Source organism: Corvus kubaryi, unplaced genomic scaffold (assembly GCF_017639235.1).
Source record: "Corvus kubaryi isolate FWS band 111438036 unplaced genomic scaffold, C.kubaryi_AGA036_p1.0 133, whole genome shotgun sequence".
In the NCBI taxonomy this organism is placed as follows: Eukaryota; Metazoa; Chordata; class Aves; order Passeriformes; family Corvidae; genus Corvus; species Corvus kubaryi.
The window spans coordinates 36,672,417-36,690,230 of record NW_024580667.1 but is presented as its reverse complement, the minus strand read 5'-3'; the positions used below and the strand labels follow the sequence as shown (position 1 = coordinate 36,690,230).

Here is a 17,814-nt window from a genome sequence, read left to right as displayed (position 1 = left end):
AGTCTTTAAAAACAGAAAATACGCTATCTTTCTGAAGCTGACACGTGTCACGAGTTAGGTCTCACAGTCAGACTGCTTTGAGTACAGCTTATGAAACATTTCTGCAATTTATATTTAAGTGTGCTGTCAACAAAGTTTGGTTTGTTTGATAATAATGTCCTTTTCATATACATGAATACATATATAAGACACATGGGATAAAAAAGAAACAGTCATTCTACAAAAATGGTCTAGTAAGTACCACTGTCATCTTTTGTGCACACTCACTAACACAGGGTATATGCATCTTCACAAGTTTCAAAGAATATTAAAGTCTGATTTGAATCAACAAAAGAATTGGGACTCCTGTTAAGAGGCATTCCTCAGTAACCAGTCACAATCGGATGCAACAGAGGAAAGTTAATGAGGCTGCTGACTGCACACATGCTGCAGACGGCAGCCTCAGTATTCCCATCCCGTTCCTGGTTTAAAACATAAAACTTTGGCATACTTTTAATGCAGCTTTTGAATGTGATTTTTTTTTTTAATGGAAAGCTAATAGAAAACCTTGGCACATTACTAGAGATGTAATGAAATGGCAGCTGCTTTTCAACTGTCTCATTGCAATTCTTCCCCTGAGCCCAATCCCTCAAGATATTAAATGCCCAAGTCTTTATACAAGTCTCTTCCACTGCCAACAGAACTGCAACCTTTTTAAAAGTAATCACTGAGGTGAGATAACACCTAGTATTTTAATATTTACACATCTGTCATAGCTTTAAAGTAAAATAAAACAACCCTTATTTTTTCCTCAAAGTACTCAAAACCAGACTGATAGAAAAACCCAGCCATATCCTGATGCCACCAAAGCCTGCAGAAAGGCCCCTCTCAACGCTGCCAAGAGCAGGGAGAACACACCAACTTCTGTTTATCTGAATAATTGAGCACTTTTATTTTTTTCTTTTTTCACTGCTTGATGACTATTTCTCACTTTCCCATAGGATTTTCTCCTAGCAGCTTCTTGTAAACTGAGCAAAGATAAAAACAGTCTCACGATGTCAAGCCTAACTCAGTTGCCATCAGGCTCACAGGCTGTTTAATACATACTCAGCGGTCACCAATTTGAGTTGTGCCTGTGTTTATCCTTTGACATTTGCACGAAAAATGGGGATACTGAGTGACCAAGTGAGCCATACAATAGCAACATGGATCAATCTGGAAGCCTGAGTTAACGTTCCAGCAATAGCTCACTCTTGCAATGCTTTGCTAAGAGGCCCATGAGATTTTTTTTTTTAATGATGTTTCTTAAATACGTACAAGTTAGTCTTCCCAATTAAAGATGTGTATCTGGTGTAACTAAATAACCTTGCTACAAAGAACAAAGCTTTTCAAAAAATACAGGAGAAAAACCTCTTAATTTGCACTTAAAGGATATATGCAAAATCCGTAATTTTCCAGAAAATGCATTTAAAGTTTCAGCTTTCTGAAAGAAGTTTTTGCTACAAGTTTGTGTTGTGCAGGTCCATACTGAAATAAATCAAGATTCATGTCCAAAACACAATAAATCAAATAATCATTGCCAAAGCATAGCCACATTCCAAACCATTTTACTTAGCAACCCACTGTAATGCTTTTTGAGAAGTATGTATATATGTCATATTACCATTTCTTTTTATGTGCAGCATGCTGTTTTCCAAAAACAGAAATAAAGCTGCTCTTCACAAAAACAGTTCTTGGTAACCACAGCAGGAATGTGGGAAAACAACAGCAATACATGCAACGGACTTAGTAGTGTAAAAAGAAAAGCCATTGGAATCAGCTCTTCTGACTAAGCAACTTCTCTGGAAGTATGCGTGAAGCACAAGGGACAGCAATAACAAAACCCCTGAACTGTCCAAGTCCTTCAAACAGAAAGAACTGTAACTCTGCTTCTGGGTAGCTGCTGACTGGAGATACAGTCTCTTGATTCCTGTATTTTTGGGCCGAGTGTGGATAAGCACCATGCTTTGCATTCTTGGCAGATGCTAAAGCTTGTATCTGCCTTCTAGCCTGGGAGTTAGCAAACTTTTTCATCAAACCACATTTCAGCAGAGACTGGTTCCTGGATCTCTTCCCTTCCTGTACAAAATCACATAACATTGATGTGGTAACTGCAGATGACTGTATGGGCAAGTAACATCGGGCAATTATTTTTATACATTTTGAATCATCTTTGAATGCAATTGTGCAACTGGGGAGGGCTCTGGGGAAGGAAGGAGCGACAGCATGACACAGCTAAATTTCTACAGATGACAGCTGGACAGCCTCACCTCTTGCCTTTCCAAAGATCAAGCCTTAGGAAGCTGGCCTTCACTTTACAGACAAACAATGGTCATATGAATTTGAAGCTACCCTTTTAAACATCATTTATATAACCTCCAGATTGTCATGCACATACCACAGGAAACATGGCTAACCCATTCTTTTCTAATAAGAAAATAAATGAAGCTACACTGCAGCTGAATGGAAGAGGACAGCAGAACTCATAACACATCTTAGTTCAAGACAAAGCTGTTTCCTCAGTTCTGCAATTTGTACCACACAAGAATTCATAGTGTATGCTCTTAGCTACAATGCTTTACTTGAAAAACTCTTTAAAAAATTAGAATCTGAGAATATGAACAGACACAAACCTATTCTCTACTCTTCAAAAAGTCCAATAAAATAGCATCCAGACATGAGCACACAGCCTCCATGACAGCACAGTTTTTCATTTTTTTTCAACTTGCTGGAAATGTGTCTATTTTTTTACTGGAAAGCGGCCAGGCACCTGCCATTTTGTTTCCTGTCTTTATGTGTTGTTCCCTGTCCATTGGTCTTTTGTTTCCCCAGGTAACAGTTTAGACTTTGTGTCCCCCTAGCTCTGCTCCACACATCCAGCAACTTAAAGAAAGGAAAGCATGAAGGCTAAAGAGCTTTGCCTCTTGCCTGTAAAAGGCTCTCTTAGGTTGCTCCCTGGTTAATACCAGTGCCTTACTTGCACGCTGAAAGCAAAGTTACACGAGTTCCAAGCAAGCTGCTGCCAAACTGAGCACAAATCTCAGCTGAAGCAATGCTGAAGCTTTGTTGGCACTGAGAGATATAAAATCTTGATCTGGACATTCTGTGTGGTAAATTATCAAGAAAAAGAAAGCAAGCCAAAGCTAGTCAAAGAGTTCCTCAATCACAGGTCATTCTTTTTTATCTTATCTCTGCTTCAGCCTTCCATCTGAAAAGTGGAGATGATATACCCTCACCTCACAGGCATATTATGAAAATTAATCCACTGATGTCTCTTAAACACTTTGATTGCCAGAGGAATGCCCACAATTACATTAATAATTCCGTACTCCGAGTAGGATTTGAATAGTAAGCAGTAAATCAGGCACAGAGACTTGCAGGGAACAAGGAGGTGACAAAACATTCAACAGCTGTTTCTTAACTGAACCCCGCTCATCTTGTGTGCAGAGCAGAGAGCCAGGGTACAAGAATGATGTAAGGGAATGCACAACAGTAGGAATGTGTTCAAACCCTCAGGGACCACAGTACAGTCACAGGCACTGAAGCCCAACTAAAATCTGATGGACCCTTTTAAAAATATAGACATAACAGATAAATGCTTGATCCTGCAGCCCTAGCGTGTTTTTTACAGCAAGTTAAGAGCAATGCCCAGCATGAGTGAGTATGTCCTATGTTATTTACAGTTACTGTTTTGTGTACACACAAAAGGATGCAAGAAATCCAGTCTTTCAACTCGGGGTATATAAATACACGTATTTGGAAGTCTGTGTATATCCCACGGAAAATTATGGCTTTGCCTTGCAAAACTGACAGATCCTTTAGTGGAAGGCTTACTGTAACACTGAATATGCTAACTTGAGATAAACAAACTGCAGAGACAAACTTAATTATCTCTTCTTCTAAAATTACCCGTTTTGCTGTTTCAATCAGAGAAGCCGCTTCAGTCTTGCCCACTTGTTGCACCATTTTGTAAAACAAGCTGTCTTGTTCTTGCAGCAAAATGTAAGGTTCACCATATTCTTTCAATCTTCCTGCATCTAAAACCTGTTAAATCAGCAGAAACCAATGTATTAACATAAGAAAATTAAAAACTAAATGTTACAGACTAGAAACCAAATGAAGGCAACTACAGGCAAGGGGGAAATAAATGCACTTTTAGTGCTAAGATGAATTTTGTACCCTGAAAATGAATTCTGTCCTCTTCAAACTAGTACAGCACTTTCTCAGTTTACAGACCTGTTGTACAATTTTAGAGTGCCCTACAGCTATTCCACCTATAGGAATCCAACGCAAAGTTATGCAGAATATGGAAATACAATGTTTGTGCAGCCAACAAAGCAGATTATAAGATTCATTGTGTAAGAAGGAAACAAAGAGGTCCAAAATGGGTTCTGAAGTAAACAGCTGTGGGTAAAAACCATGCAATAACCACCAAGATGGTTAAAGGAGAATAAGTAGGTCTTTTGAATTAGAGGTGAAGATGTAATTAAAGAAAATGAGGGTGTTGCTGAAAAGATAAACAATTTCTTGCATCAGTTTTTGCCAACTATGTATTAGAAAGATATTTAAACCTGACCCTATTCTTCCCCACATAAAGAAAAGATGAGATGCCACCATGGACACAGGTACCCAAAAAGAGAGGAAGGGAGAAGGAAAGAACAACAGAGAAATTATGTAAGCATTAAGCCAATAAATCACAGAGGATATACACAGTCAAAAATAGAGGAAAAAAATTAAGAGTAAGCTGAGTGAACGTCTAAGAAAATATTCTCAGACTAGTGACTTCATTTAAGGACTGCATGGCAGCAAATATTGAACTTGCGTTTTTAAAAGCCTTTACAGGATTAATCCAAGGAAATTTTAAACTAGCCTATAAATTTTGAGATAAGACAGCAATTTAATTGAAACAGTCATTAAAACAAAAGAAGACACACAGATCACAGGTAGAATTTGTTCTCCACAGTTTTAGCAATCACAAATCTGATACAATTTTTAATGCACCAGAAGAAAATGAAAGGAAAAATGGTTTATATGGATTTCCTGAAAGGTATGTGGTGTAACTAAATAACCGTGCTACAAAGAACAAAGCTTTTCAAACACCTGGACAGAAAACAAGAGATTTGAATTAAACAATGCAGTTTTCTTTGTAGAAAGCTGAACAGGTAGGAACTGGTGGGAACCACATTGTTCTGGCATAGGTGGTAGCTACTTATGTTAGTCATCAGAAAAAGGAGGGATCAGAGAAGTGACAAACCTGCGAACGACACAAAAATGTGCAGGTAAGTCCAGACCAGAGGTTCAGATACACCTAACTAACCTAGGAGAATGAGAAACACAATAGCAGGGAAAAGTCAATATTGACAAATGCAATGCACTCAAATACTTAACTGGCTTATAAATTAATGGTATTGACTCAAGAAAGAGATTTGGATATTAGTCCACAAGTTCAGTACTTTCTGCCATGAGTAGGCGTAATGGAGTTTTTAAAAAAAGGGATAGAATTTATGTGAGAAAACAATTCAGAAAATATTTTTGTTCTTATATAAATAAAAAACTGAATACACATGGCATGCTATTGACAAAGATATTGCCACAACAAAAGGACTTGAAGGACTCGTAACTCAAGCCACAACTGTGGTGTACATAGTTATGAGAAAAAAAGGAAGATCTAAAAAAATGAAGCTGTTGATTTCAGGAAAGAAATGAATAAAAGGTATTGTGAGGACAACTTCTAAAATAACAAAAATAGTGTACAAACTTCTGTTTGAAAGAAGAACCTCCAACAAGTTAGGAGGTAAATTCAGAGTTCTATGAGGAAACTTTCAAACATGTCCTCTGCCTGTGCAGCTCCACAAAACCAAAGATCCTGACAGCCAAGGGCCCAGCAGTTCTCCAAGTGGCCTGGACCCCAGTAAATGGCAAAACCCCCGGGAGAGGGGCACAGCTGAGCTGATCACCAGTGTGAAAATACGGCACTGCCAAGATCCCTGTCGATTTGTCTGACACCAGAGACCTGGCACCAGGGAAAAGGGACCCACTCCTTCCCTTCCGGTTCAATTAAGTACATGGCATTTGAATGGAAAATAACTCAAGACAACAAACAGCAGCATAATTACATCTAATTTAATGAACTGTATGCACAGAAACCTACAAGAAGTTATTTGCTATTTTCAAAAGCTCTTAACTTAGAGAACCCAGCCTATACAATGAATTTTCTTCGCAAGTGATTTCCAGTATTGTCTGGAATTGCAGCTGAAGGAAGTGCTCATGGAAAAATCTTAAATATTAGTAATATTGCACAGCACAACATACAGTCATTTAATAGATGCAGTATTTCACCTGCAGAAGTATACTTGCAAACATGCTGACTTTTCAGTGTACTTAGTCCTATTCCACTTACTCTGAATATTTAATTTTTATCACAATATTTTTTAAGCCACAGTACGTCATAGGTAAGGAGAGCTTCCTTAAAAATGCAATGAATTATCATATACAATTCAACATTTAAATTAGGGTGCCACAGTAGAACACCTCTGCTGCCTTTAAGTAAAGCTTTTATCAGCACAGCACTAGATAATGCAGCCACTCCTCAAGAGAGGAAACAAAAAGCATCTTCACTAAATGTGTCTCTTACTAGTAAAGAGCTGCAATAGTCAAGTAGAGGGTTTTAAAAAAATATATATTACTGCAGTATTGCAATTTTAACATTCATTTTGCAAATATCTGAAACAACCACAAACACAGACAATTTTTCCCCTCCAGAGAACCTGGGGAAAGGGAAAAAATTCTTCTTCCCTGACAAGTTTTAAACAAGCAAGTCCAGAAGATGAACGCATAGAGCGAGCAATTTCTGTCTGGAGAAACTCCATCCACATTTTAAACAAATCATTAACCTATTCGTAGCCTTTCTTTGGGAATAAAACCCAAACTTGTGTTATGAAGATAGACAGAACAACGATAGGAAAAACAAGCTGTGTTACTTGTTTAAAAAATCTGAAATGAAAAATAAAGAATGCAACTGAACAGACAACATCATTCCTACAAGTCAGGAACACTACAAACCCTGTTCACCAAGGAAAAACACTTTCTACTAACTGCTGTCATCTATGAGACAATGGAGAAAGTTTAAGCTGATTTATTTGGTAGTTATACATTTATATATTTATATATTTATTAAAAAGTGCTTAGACAAAGAGATAGGTACTCTTCTTTGAAGAAATATGTGCTGATAAGATTTACATAAATAAATAGGTACTTTGGCTAAGGCTTTGCATACTCTTACTCACTGATTCCAAGCCAAATTACAATCACTAGGACTTCAAAAAGCCAGCTAATCATTCAGGAAAGGAGGAATCTGGTGTTTACCAGCCACATATTTTCTGATCAACTTGCAATGCTTATCACTGCACAATACAAGAGAATCGAACCCAGATGTGTTCCAAGGCAGTTGTACCAGTGGAACTTGATACAGAAGAGCCAGAGAAGCTTGTAGCTGGCGAAATCAGATCGGCAGGGAGATTATGGAGGACACACACAGGAGCACTTGACTCTGAATCAGACTGGAATTTCATCATAGACTTCAGTGCAGATATTGAGAGAGAGGGGTTTTGTACAAATCACTCAACTTTTCAGCCCCTTGCTCTGACTCTTTGTAAAATACACAAAATAAAGACTCTGTCATTCTGTGGGAGCTAACTGCCTGTGAAATACTTAAGACAGCCCAGAGTAAAACAAAACAAACACAAAAGAGTTATATAAACCCAAAGTGGTCATATGCAAACCAGGGCCAGATTCTCCACCCTCTTGCACTAGCAGCTTCCTTTACCTTGCTTGCACTGTTCTTGCCTTTGTAGTACCATCTTTATGACTCCAACAGGATTTTCTCATATGAAAGAGTAATTCCAACAGTACAAAATTTACAAAACTGGCTGCTGGCAATCATACAAAAGAAAGCATTTAGGAAAATTGCTGTTCAATGGAATTTGCTCACCTCCCTGAGAAAGGTGAAAGCATCTTTACTTACAGCTATCCAAATTAGCATTACTCAAGCAGCAATACAGAGACATCTTAAGTTCAAACAGGGCTCAAACATGTATTCTTCCTGAGTAAAATCCTCACATGCCACCTAACTCTACTCCATCTAATGTTTCATCCTGGTTGAATAGTCGGGGCCAGTGACTGAGCTGTGATCTTTCCAGAAGGTTAAGAACCATGATGGGTAGAAGACAACATAGCTTTGAACAGCATTTTGTTCGATATTTGAGGCACAGAATAAGACAGAAAGAGTACAGTTAAAATATGGGAGGGAAAGACAGAGAAACAGAAAATAAATATTTGATCTTGACCTGCAATATCAAACATGAAAAGACTATTAGCCATTTAAATGTGTTGTTTATGTTAACTCTAACTAGCACAGGAGTATGCCGCAAAAATGCTGCTGAACTAAATTTGGGTAAGATTTGAGAACTACATTTTGCCTCAGCTGTAACCTACCAGGGTATCTATCCCCATTTTGCGTATGTCCCTCCCAAAACCCCCAAGCTTTGCAATATTTCCATTCCATAGCCTCACAATTTAATGTATTAACCAAGACAAAAAAGCAGGGGAAGGAAGACAAAAACAAAAACATAAAATAGTGAAAAAGAAATCAGGAAATCCATTTCACCATGAAAAGAGAGAAACAAAACAATGAATGAGGATACTACATCGAGATAGTTGAGTTTCCAGCAGAGACCTAGGCAGCAGAGCCAGGAGAAGACCTTTTCTCCTTGATGATTCCTCAGGTAATCCATATTATTCTGTTGCACAGGACTTTGGAGAAGCCAACATTCATTTAGTAAGTGAATTTTACAATCTTCTTTGTGGATTAATACATGTAAAAGAAGAGTCATTAGCCACAGAGAGAGAAAAAACAAGGGCCTTTTAAAACGCTGTAACGAACACCATGTACTTACAGCTATGCATAGATACAAAAAGAAAGTTCTAAATCCTGTGTTTTCTAACTTTCAGCAACAAAAGCAGACAAACCAAGAGAACAATAGTTATAAAACATTCTGAGAAAAAAACAATCCAAGGTTGGAAGTGTCCAGCAACAGAGGAGGGGGGCATGGGAATTTATTTCAATTATTATTGAGGAATGACCAGTATTCTTATTCACGTTCATATTCACCATAAAGCCAGAGGGGAAATGGGACATTTAAGAGTTGATCATAAATGTTTTTATTTCCTATTCAAAAGGAAAATAATTCAAGGAAATTATCTCCTTGGGAATACATCTGATTTAATTTAGACTTGGAGAAGACATCACCAAACAACAAAATCATTATTAAAGTTCAAAACTCTGCTAGGAGTACAACTTTGAACAATGTTTTCCTCAGAGAGCATACATCAAGATGATCTTCAATAAAGTCCTGGGAAGAGGAGAATATTCAGGAGATGCTTCTGGTTACATCATATTATAAGAAATATATTTATCCAAGACAATACATAGCTTTGTGGGAAAGAGTCCACAGCCTGTACTCCAGTTGGCACTAAGTTCAGATGCAAGCATGTTCTGTCTCTTCTGTCTCATCACGGTTTGTCGAAACAGATCAGAAACATGCACATACTTCTCTGAAGAATCATTTATAAATATCAACCTATCTAAACTTGTTTGCAAACACTGAAGCACATTGAGAAGGCTACAAGTATAACTCAGAAACCATTTTAAAGGGTTTTTTTCTTTTTTTTTTTCTTTTGAAAGTCTGCTCTCTTATTTTATTTTTGGTGGTGGAGCTTTGTTTAGTTCTTTCTTGGGTTTTTTGTTATGATTTTTCTTAAGCCTTCAGGTTTATTCAAAACATTCCCCATGCTCCTTCAGGGTTCTTATACAAATTATTCTACCAGTAACTGCAGACAAATTTGGTGTCAAATAATGTATATTTCAGGTCTCATGTACATGAACAGAGCAGAGCACACCTGGGAATCTACCTTCTCATAATCTGAATTATTATTTTCAGATTTTCCAAATAATTCACCTCAGCAGAGCTTAACTTTGCTGTAACAATGCCAAACTTGTCACTCACTAGTCACTGGGATTTGACATGTACCCCCTTATCCCCTACTTCACAGAAAAGGCAACTTTAGACCTCTTGTTCTGTAATCAGAAATAGTGGATTTCTTTAAACTGAAATTATTCTTTGGCTGTAACTTATGGGAAATTGAGCATGCAGCACTGCCTGGTAAACTGTTTCATGCCAGTTTTCTTTAAGCTTCTTGCAGAGGTTTAAAAATCAACCTCCTTTTCCTCCAACTGATGGCATGCCACTGTAAGCTGGATGGAATGTTGTGGGGAAAAAATACCAATTACATATGTAGTAATGAGACTTACTCTACTGATAATCACTCGATATGAACTCCTTCTGTGTCTTATTGAAGAAGTCTGTTTAACCACACATTGCAAGTGTGTCTTGTATTGTACAGTTTCCTCACCTCCAAACATCTGATATACCAGTGTAAGTTCAACCCCTGCCTTAGAGGGTAAGAAGGGGCCTTGTGCCAGTGCTTACCAACAGCTGACAAAAACACGTATGTGCTGACAAAACTCTGCCTTGGTCAATCAGTGATGACTGTTTCCATCACTGTAAAGCCACATTTCTCAACCAGGACTGCAGAATGGCTCAAATGTAGCCCTGAAATGATATGAGATATACTGCAGTTTAAAAAAATCCCACTCTTCAATAAGGCTTTTGAGGGTCTTAGAAAGGTAGCTAACCTACAAGGATATTGTACCTTACAAGAGGTTAAGGAATATTGTTGCAGATGACTGAGCATGTCCTCCTGGTTTTTATCAGTTTCTGATGACAATGAACTTGTGGCTCAGCTGCCATGCACAGCTTCACCTTATCAGAAACTCTTCTGCTCAGAGCATCAGCCACCAGCGTGACCTGTGCTAATTTGCCTTTAAACAGTAACACTGTATTTCTGAGCAAGCAAAAATCATTCTCTAAAGATGTGTTAGCATTTCTAGTACAGGCTAAATTCCATACCATTGTCTTTAAAGAAACATGATATGACCATCCTGTTCTTACCCTGACGGAAACACATTCACACACAAATGCCTGACAGAATGAGAGATCAAGGTTCATCAAACATTGGCTTCACTTCCTGCAGAAATTCAAATTCAAATTCTTCATCTGAATGCTTCCAGCTGAAGTATTGCCTCAGTGATTAGTTGTTTTATTTGGGTAAAAGAAGAATCTTGTCAGGCAGCCCTCTTGAAATGGGAGCAGCTTTTAAGAACTCAGAGCCGCCCATGTCTTGGAGAAGTGTGGCTTAAAACTAGCAGAGAATCAAGAACTCTAGTATTTTCAAGCTCTTTGGGATTTTGACTTGATTTAGAGGCAGATAGGCCAGGTGTGACATTTACAACTGTCACAGACACTCTGTTCCAGCTGACAAGACTTGCTCTGATACACAACCATGGCATATAGCTCAGTATCTTATGCAAAACATGGCCTAAACACTAATACTCAATCTTCTCTTAATGGTAAAGATGCATATATTACTCAGCTTTGAAAGCAATGCCTTCACTGGTGATATTTGTGGAATTCAATTAAATATCAAGAAAGAAAATGGACGGATCTTGTTTTCTCTTGGGGTTTGATAAACATCAACCCAGTTTCAGAAGATCTGGGAACAGTGGAAACTGCCTTTGTTCAGAATCAAAACAAAACTGACCATTTCTGAAACATCATTTGCTAGATGTTCAGCTCTTGCAGAAACTCTGGAAGTCTGTAGTTAACAAAAGAAAAGAGAAACCCAACGGTTTCCAGGCCCTCTGCTCTCCATGCAGGTTCCCTTCTATGAGTATCCTTTATACTCTTATCTTCACATTTCTTTACTCAAGAGACTTTGGTCCCAGAACTCAGCAGGGATCTTTCTTAGGCTGAATAAAAACAAGAATAAATTTAGTTCTAATATTCCTTTGTCCATATTTTCAAGACAGAGGCTGAGTCAAAAAAAGGAGTTTTATTAGTGTTTGTTCCTTTTGAATAATGATAGCAGGTGCACCAGTATGAATGTAGCAATTTTCCTGTGGATTACTGGATTCAGACCCACAACATACTCTAAGGTTTTTATGAACAATTAGATGCTTAGTTGCAAAAATTCGGCATTCATTCTAGCTACTATAATCCATTAAAATCCTTTTACATTCTCTAACAGAACAGACTTCAATAGCACGAGCATAATATCCAATAATATTTCACCACACTCCAGACACTGGGTAAATAAAGGGTCAAACCCCCTTTTAGCTTTCTGTAACAGAACAAAAAAATTACCCATTTTAAACCCATGCAGTTGTCCTGCTTTAGAATTTTGAAGAACTGAACAATAGTTTTGAATGTAGTCCTACTTAACTGTTATTTTCATATTCTATCATCCCAGGCTCCAGGAATATTTATGATCTCATCAATTGACCTCTCTTAGACATCCCAAGCACTTGAGGGCTGTGTCTGATAGCAGGTAAATCTCCACCAAGGAAACACTCTGACATGGACATCCTGAAGACCAGAGAGTCAACACCAATGGTGGGACACAGTTTTCCCAAAGAACTGTTCTACAACCAGGATTGCATATTCTGTGTCTTGCGACTTAACATAATTCCCCTCTAGAATGTTGAGATTTACTGTAAAACACATTCATTTTCCAGCAGTGGTACTTAAATAAGTGAAAAAGAAAGCCACCAAAAGAAGAGTCAACAGACCACAGCACTTCTGACTTTAACTCAGTATTACTAATTTAAGTGTACCACCGCTACCTTCCTATGTTCTCCACATCTTCACCTGAAGCTGGGCCACTGCAGTGAAAGCTCACATAAAAGTATCAGTAGGACAGATGGGGCTTCCCCACTACAAGACCTCTGCCTCTCACTGGGCTGCAGATTCAGACTCCCTCATGTTACTCTCTGATGACTCTTGCACTTCTGGCAATGCAATGCTTCAAAAGCAAGGGTTTAACCTGACTGCCCTGGGTACACAGAGGATACAACATTTTTCTGGGAATGGGGAGCATTGAATCCAGACCTCTTCAGACAGAGCACAGATTTCTCCACTTTCTAGAAGAATGCTGTCATCCCCATGGCAAGGAAGGGCAGTATGGCCATCACTGTCATGTTCACTTAGATGTCCATCACCATTGTCTCATTTCCATTTCGATGGATGAAGGACATTAATGTGCAAGACTGGGTCCGATATTGGAACTCCAGAGAGAGACGAGTGCTCAGACCTTGTCTGCTGGGTAGCATTTTCTATCTAGCTGTAGGTGACTCCCTTTTCACCACACAGGCGGCCTGGATCTCTCTCTTTGATTCCAAGATGTTTCTACTTATTCTTGGTGGACTGATTGCTCTGCTGAAGGTAGATGTCTACAGTGCAGGAAACACAGTGCCTGATTTATGAGACCCAGATGTTCCACCATGGCAAACACAACATCAGAAAAATGAGAATAACTGAATGAGGGAGGTGTACCGGAAAGACGTGGGAAGTAGGGAGGCTTATCGGAAAGACGTGGAAGTAATTTTCTATTGACCAAAAAAACCAACTCAGATCTGGCTGTGAAGTGCGTTGTATTGTTACCCTGAATATTAGTCACTTCAGAATGTAACCACAACAGATTTTCCCATAAAAAAATCAAATCTCTTCCCATGATTCTCTCATCAAAAACTTCCTATTTGAATGACAGTTTTTAATTACTAGATCAAGTTCTGCTTGCATAAAGAGTTTCCATTTCAAAGAAGTATTGCACTGATATGAAAACTCTCTGGAGAAACATCCTTGTCATTGGAAAACGCACAAGTTTTGACTCTGTGGCTTTCCTCTGGAGAGGCCATGGCATAGTATATACAGCAAACAGCTCCATCAGGTTCTTGCCAGATGCATATACTTTATTTGTTACTGAACCACTATGTCCCTGGGTGAGGTTAATTTCTGTATGCTTCTGTTTTCCCCTCTGTAAAAACAGTTTCTAAAAAGTGTTTTTCAATCTGGAGAAGGAAGCAGAGAGAAGGGGGAGGAATGGGTGATGAGGATTTTATAAGATCCTCCTGGAAGTCTTGGGAGTGGTGCCCATTGGCTGCCACAAGCTGCAGATGCAGTTTACATAAAAGGCCTTTCCCCTCTATAGTGAGGACAGGACAGGGAAGCAGCTGTTGAGGTGGCGGGGAAGCTACGGGAAATGAGGGGCCAGTGAAGCAAGCCTGAGCTGAGCTTCTGCCAGGATCTGCCATGACAGAAGAGGTATAACTGCAGCTTTCATCCTACCCTCCCCTTCTGCCAGGCGGCAGAGTGCCTGCCTGTGCCAAAGAGCTAAAACGGGTACTGCTAGCACCTGATGGGAAGAGTTACAACTTGGCTTCTCAAAGTAATGAAGGAAAAGGAATGAGAAAGTGTCCTATTAGGCACTGGAGCAGCACAGAGGGAAGAAAAAAAAAGCAGCTTGAAAACCGCTGGATTATAATTTTATGGTAGTATTATTTGATGGGCTGACTTAACAAGTCTTTCCAACTTTGGTTCCAAAGATTGTATGGATACTTCCCTATCTCACCCAGGTGTTTGAAGTTTAATTAATTAATGTTTATAAAGAGCGTTACAATTTCCAGATGAAAGGTCCTATGCAAGTGCAATGCAGTATTACTCATTGAGGTGATTGGGTTAGAGAGTATCACGTTACACAATACAGCTCTTCCCTCAATGATTTTAAGCGTTTGAAGTTCTGATAAAATGTGTTTATCTCTAAGACAGATATAATGGAAATACTCTTAAGGCGTGACCTGGATTATGAAAGCAGAGGTATGGTTTTGGGAATGGAACAAACAAGAATTAAAACAACTCCTGAGGCCAGATTTGTCTACAGTTGTATAAAATATATTCTGTTCTTCCTTTTTCCCCTCCTTGAGTAGGCTTTTCTTCTCTTCTAAAATAGAACCGGTTATTACGATGGGTGTGAGCAGACATGCAACAGTTCACGTTCAGTTCCTATTTCCATACTCATCCAACTTGACATTTTCTCATGACTTTCTCAAAATTATTTTCTGTTCTAATTTTTTTTTTTTAATGTTTGGATTAACCTTAAGGCGAACAGTTTCTTTTTGTAAAGTTCTGCTTTAACCAGTAATTAAACTGAATTACATCAAAAACTCGTGGACAATGCCAAGCTGGGGACTGCAGCCAATACACTCAAGACAGGATAGCCAGTTTTCACCCCTCAATACAAGAAAAAGGAAGGTAAATTTGAGCAAGCTTGAGATAGGGTTACCAGGGTGGTCAGTGAACTGGACCACCTATGAGGAGAGGCTGAGGGAGCAGGGCGTGTTCACCCAGGAGAACTGATGGCTTCAGGGGACTTAACAGCAACCTTCCCATATTTACAAAGAAGTTACTGAGAAGACCGAAGGCTCTTCAGTGAGACACACAGTGGGAAACAAGAAGCAAAACTGCCATAAACAGAAGGGAGGCTTTCACTGGATATAAGGAAAAGAAAGATTTCATGGCAGATAATTAAGCATTGGAGCAGGTAGCCCGGAGACTGTAGAGCCTCCATTTCTCAAAATTTTCAACACAAACATTTCTCAAAATTTTCAACAGGAACAAGTCCTGAGCAACCTGATGTGAAATTAGTGCTGACCCTACTTTGAGCAGAAGGTTCCTTTCAGTCTAATTCAATGGGAAGGGAGGAAAGCCCTAGGTGATGTCCACTTGTTCAGGAATGGGCTTGAACATGGGTGATTGATTCAAGAAAGCTTAACAAGTTTGCCCAAAATTTGTTTGAAAAGTAACTTACTCATTATTTGTCACAGACAATTGTTAATATTTTGACTGCCAGGTTCTATCTTTGTTCTTCTTCCCTAATTTTCTAAAAAACTTATCACGATACCAAACAACAGAGATTTGGGATGGCTTACAAATAAGCCATTACTGCACCCAGAGGTCTCAGTTAAAGGAGAAACAAACCCAGGATTTTTAGTAATACTGGGTAAAGCAGTAACAATGCACTTTGTCCATTTCTGACTCTTCAAAAAGAATCTGCATCAAGTTAAATTTGTGAATTACTAAAACATACCATTGACTAACCAAATTATATAACACACTAAAAGCTTTCTTTAGCTAAGTCTTCTCGATTTTTGTGATATTGAAGGAAACAATTAATTTTCCATGAATGCTAGTTTTATTGTTAAGAGTCCTCATTACCTAATAGTTAGTCTTCTAGAGGAATATTCTTTTTCTTGGTATTTTTAACATGTTTTTCTTCCAAAATTCTGCTTTACTCCCACTGAAAGTTACATGCTTCAGTAAACAGAGTAATCGAAGTGTAACAGAAGCACACCTGTCGTAACTCTGATCATTCTAAATATGAGATGATAATTCTGATTTGCCCATAAACAGAACCAATAACTAAGGATGTCAAGAAAACAGGATTGTTACAAAGCCACGTCAGCTTCCTCCTTTTTTCTATTTTCTTTTCCTTTTTTTTAATTTTTCTCGCCCTCCTCTCCCCCTCAGTTTACAGAAATCTGTAAGATCAAAATGGAGCAATGCAGAGATGAAAAATATTTACAAGTTGCTACTGACTGCAGACTCAAAGGCATCTTCTTGCAAATAGCTTTCTTAATACTCTAAAGAGGCCAAAAGCATTAAAGACTATGAGACTATTAGGAAACTAAGAATCTTAATAGTGACTAAACTGAAACAACATAAGGAAAAGGATCATGCACAGACACTTAAAATGCAATAGAGTAGCTATGTAATTGGCAATTATCCTGAGTAGTTTGGGGAAAAGGGTGATTTTTATGCTTTGCTCCAACAATTTTTGGCAAAAAAAGTAAATAAAACATTTAGTTTTCATTGCAACTTCATGACATTAAAGGTAAAACTAAGAAAACATCTTCATGGAAAGAGTATTCTGTGCCTAACACGTTAATGGAAGTTAATGAACCAAAATCCACAGAAATCCCTTTGGACAGCTAACAAACACACACAGCTATTAATTAGGTCACAGTTGTTTCCTCACAAATCTTTTGTTCATTTCAGTTGTAGAGAACACCAACATATCCATCAGACCTGTGGAGAGGTATTCACTGCAGAAGAAAGTATTTATTTATTATATGTTAAATGCTTGCAATTACATGACTACTTATGGCAGTTCTGCTGGTTTCTCTCTTTGTAAACTATAATCACTGAGCTCACAATCTATTCTGCTCCTCAGAACACCACTCACCTCAGCAAATGCAATTGTTTCATTCTGTGTACTTCAGGCAACCACTGTAACTCAATCAAAGATTTTAAAATGTTTTGAGCATCCAGTAAAAAAAAAAAAAAGAAAGAATTATCATGCTTCACTTCCATAAAACAAAAGTTGAGAGTTATTTTTTAAGCTTACCACCAAGAGGTGAAGGACAATTTCTGCCTGAAGCCCAGTTAAATTTGAGTTCCACTTATGAACACGGTTTGCCCTCTATGCCAGTTATTTCATTAACTGGCTGTGAAGAAGATGTTTGCAAAGGGCTCGTGTTCTTATTGCAGAAAATTGTAAAACTGCAGGCTACACATCATGTCAAGGACAAACTAGGTGGATTTCCTGAGAGCCCAGGGAACACCACTGACTTTATGAAAATAATCAGCAAGTACTTCCCAATCTCTATGCATGTGCAATGCACTGTGGGGCGGACAAGATGGCAGAGAGGGTATAACACTCCTCTATTGGAAGTAAAGATGGCAGAGGCTGCTGCATTGGTAGTGCTTCATCTTCTCTATTTGAACC

The 17,814-nt window shown here is 38.4% G+C and overlaps 1 protein-coding gene across 2 annotated transcripts in view; it reads right to left on the bottom strand.

The window, feature by feature from the left end:
* The window catches only part of ABCC4 (ATP binding cassette subfamily C member 4), a 146,366-nt gene that overhangs the window by 5,383 nt on the left and 123,169 nt on the right, over positions 1–17,814 (bottom strand). Inside the window, exon 30 of one of the 2 annotated variants that reach the window (XM_042043712.1) lies at positions 3,928–4,062. In XM_042043712.1, the coding sequence (XP_041899646.1) occupies positions 3,928–4,062 (135 nt within the window). Of the gene's footprint in view, positions 1–3,927; positions 17,322–17,814 lie in introns of those variants that run through there. The other variant, XM_042043721.1, reaches the window with a different exon arrangement.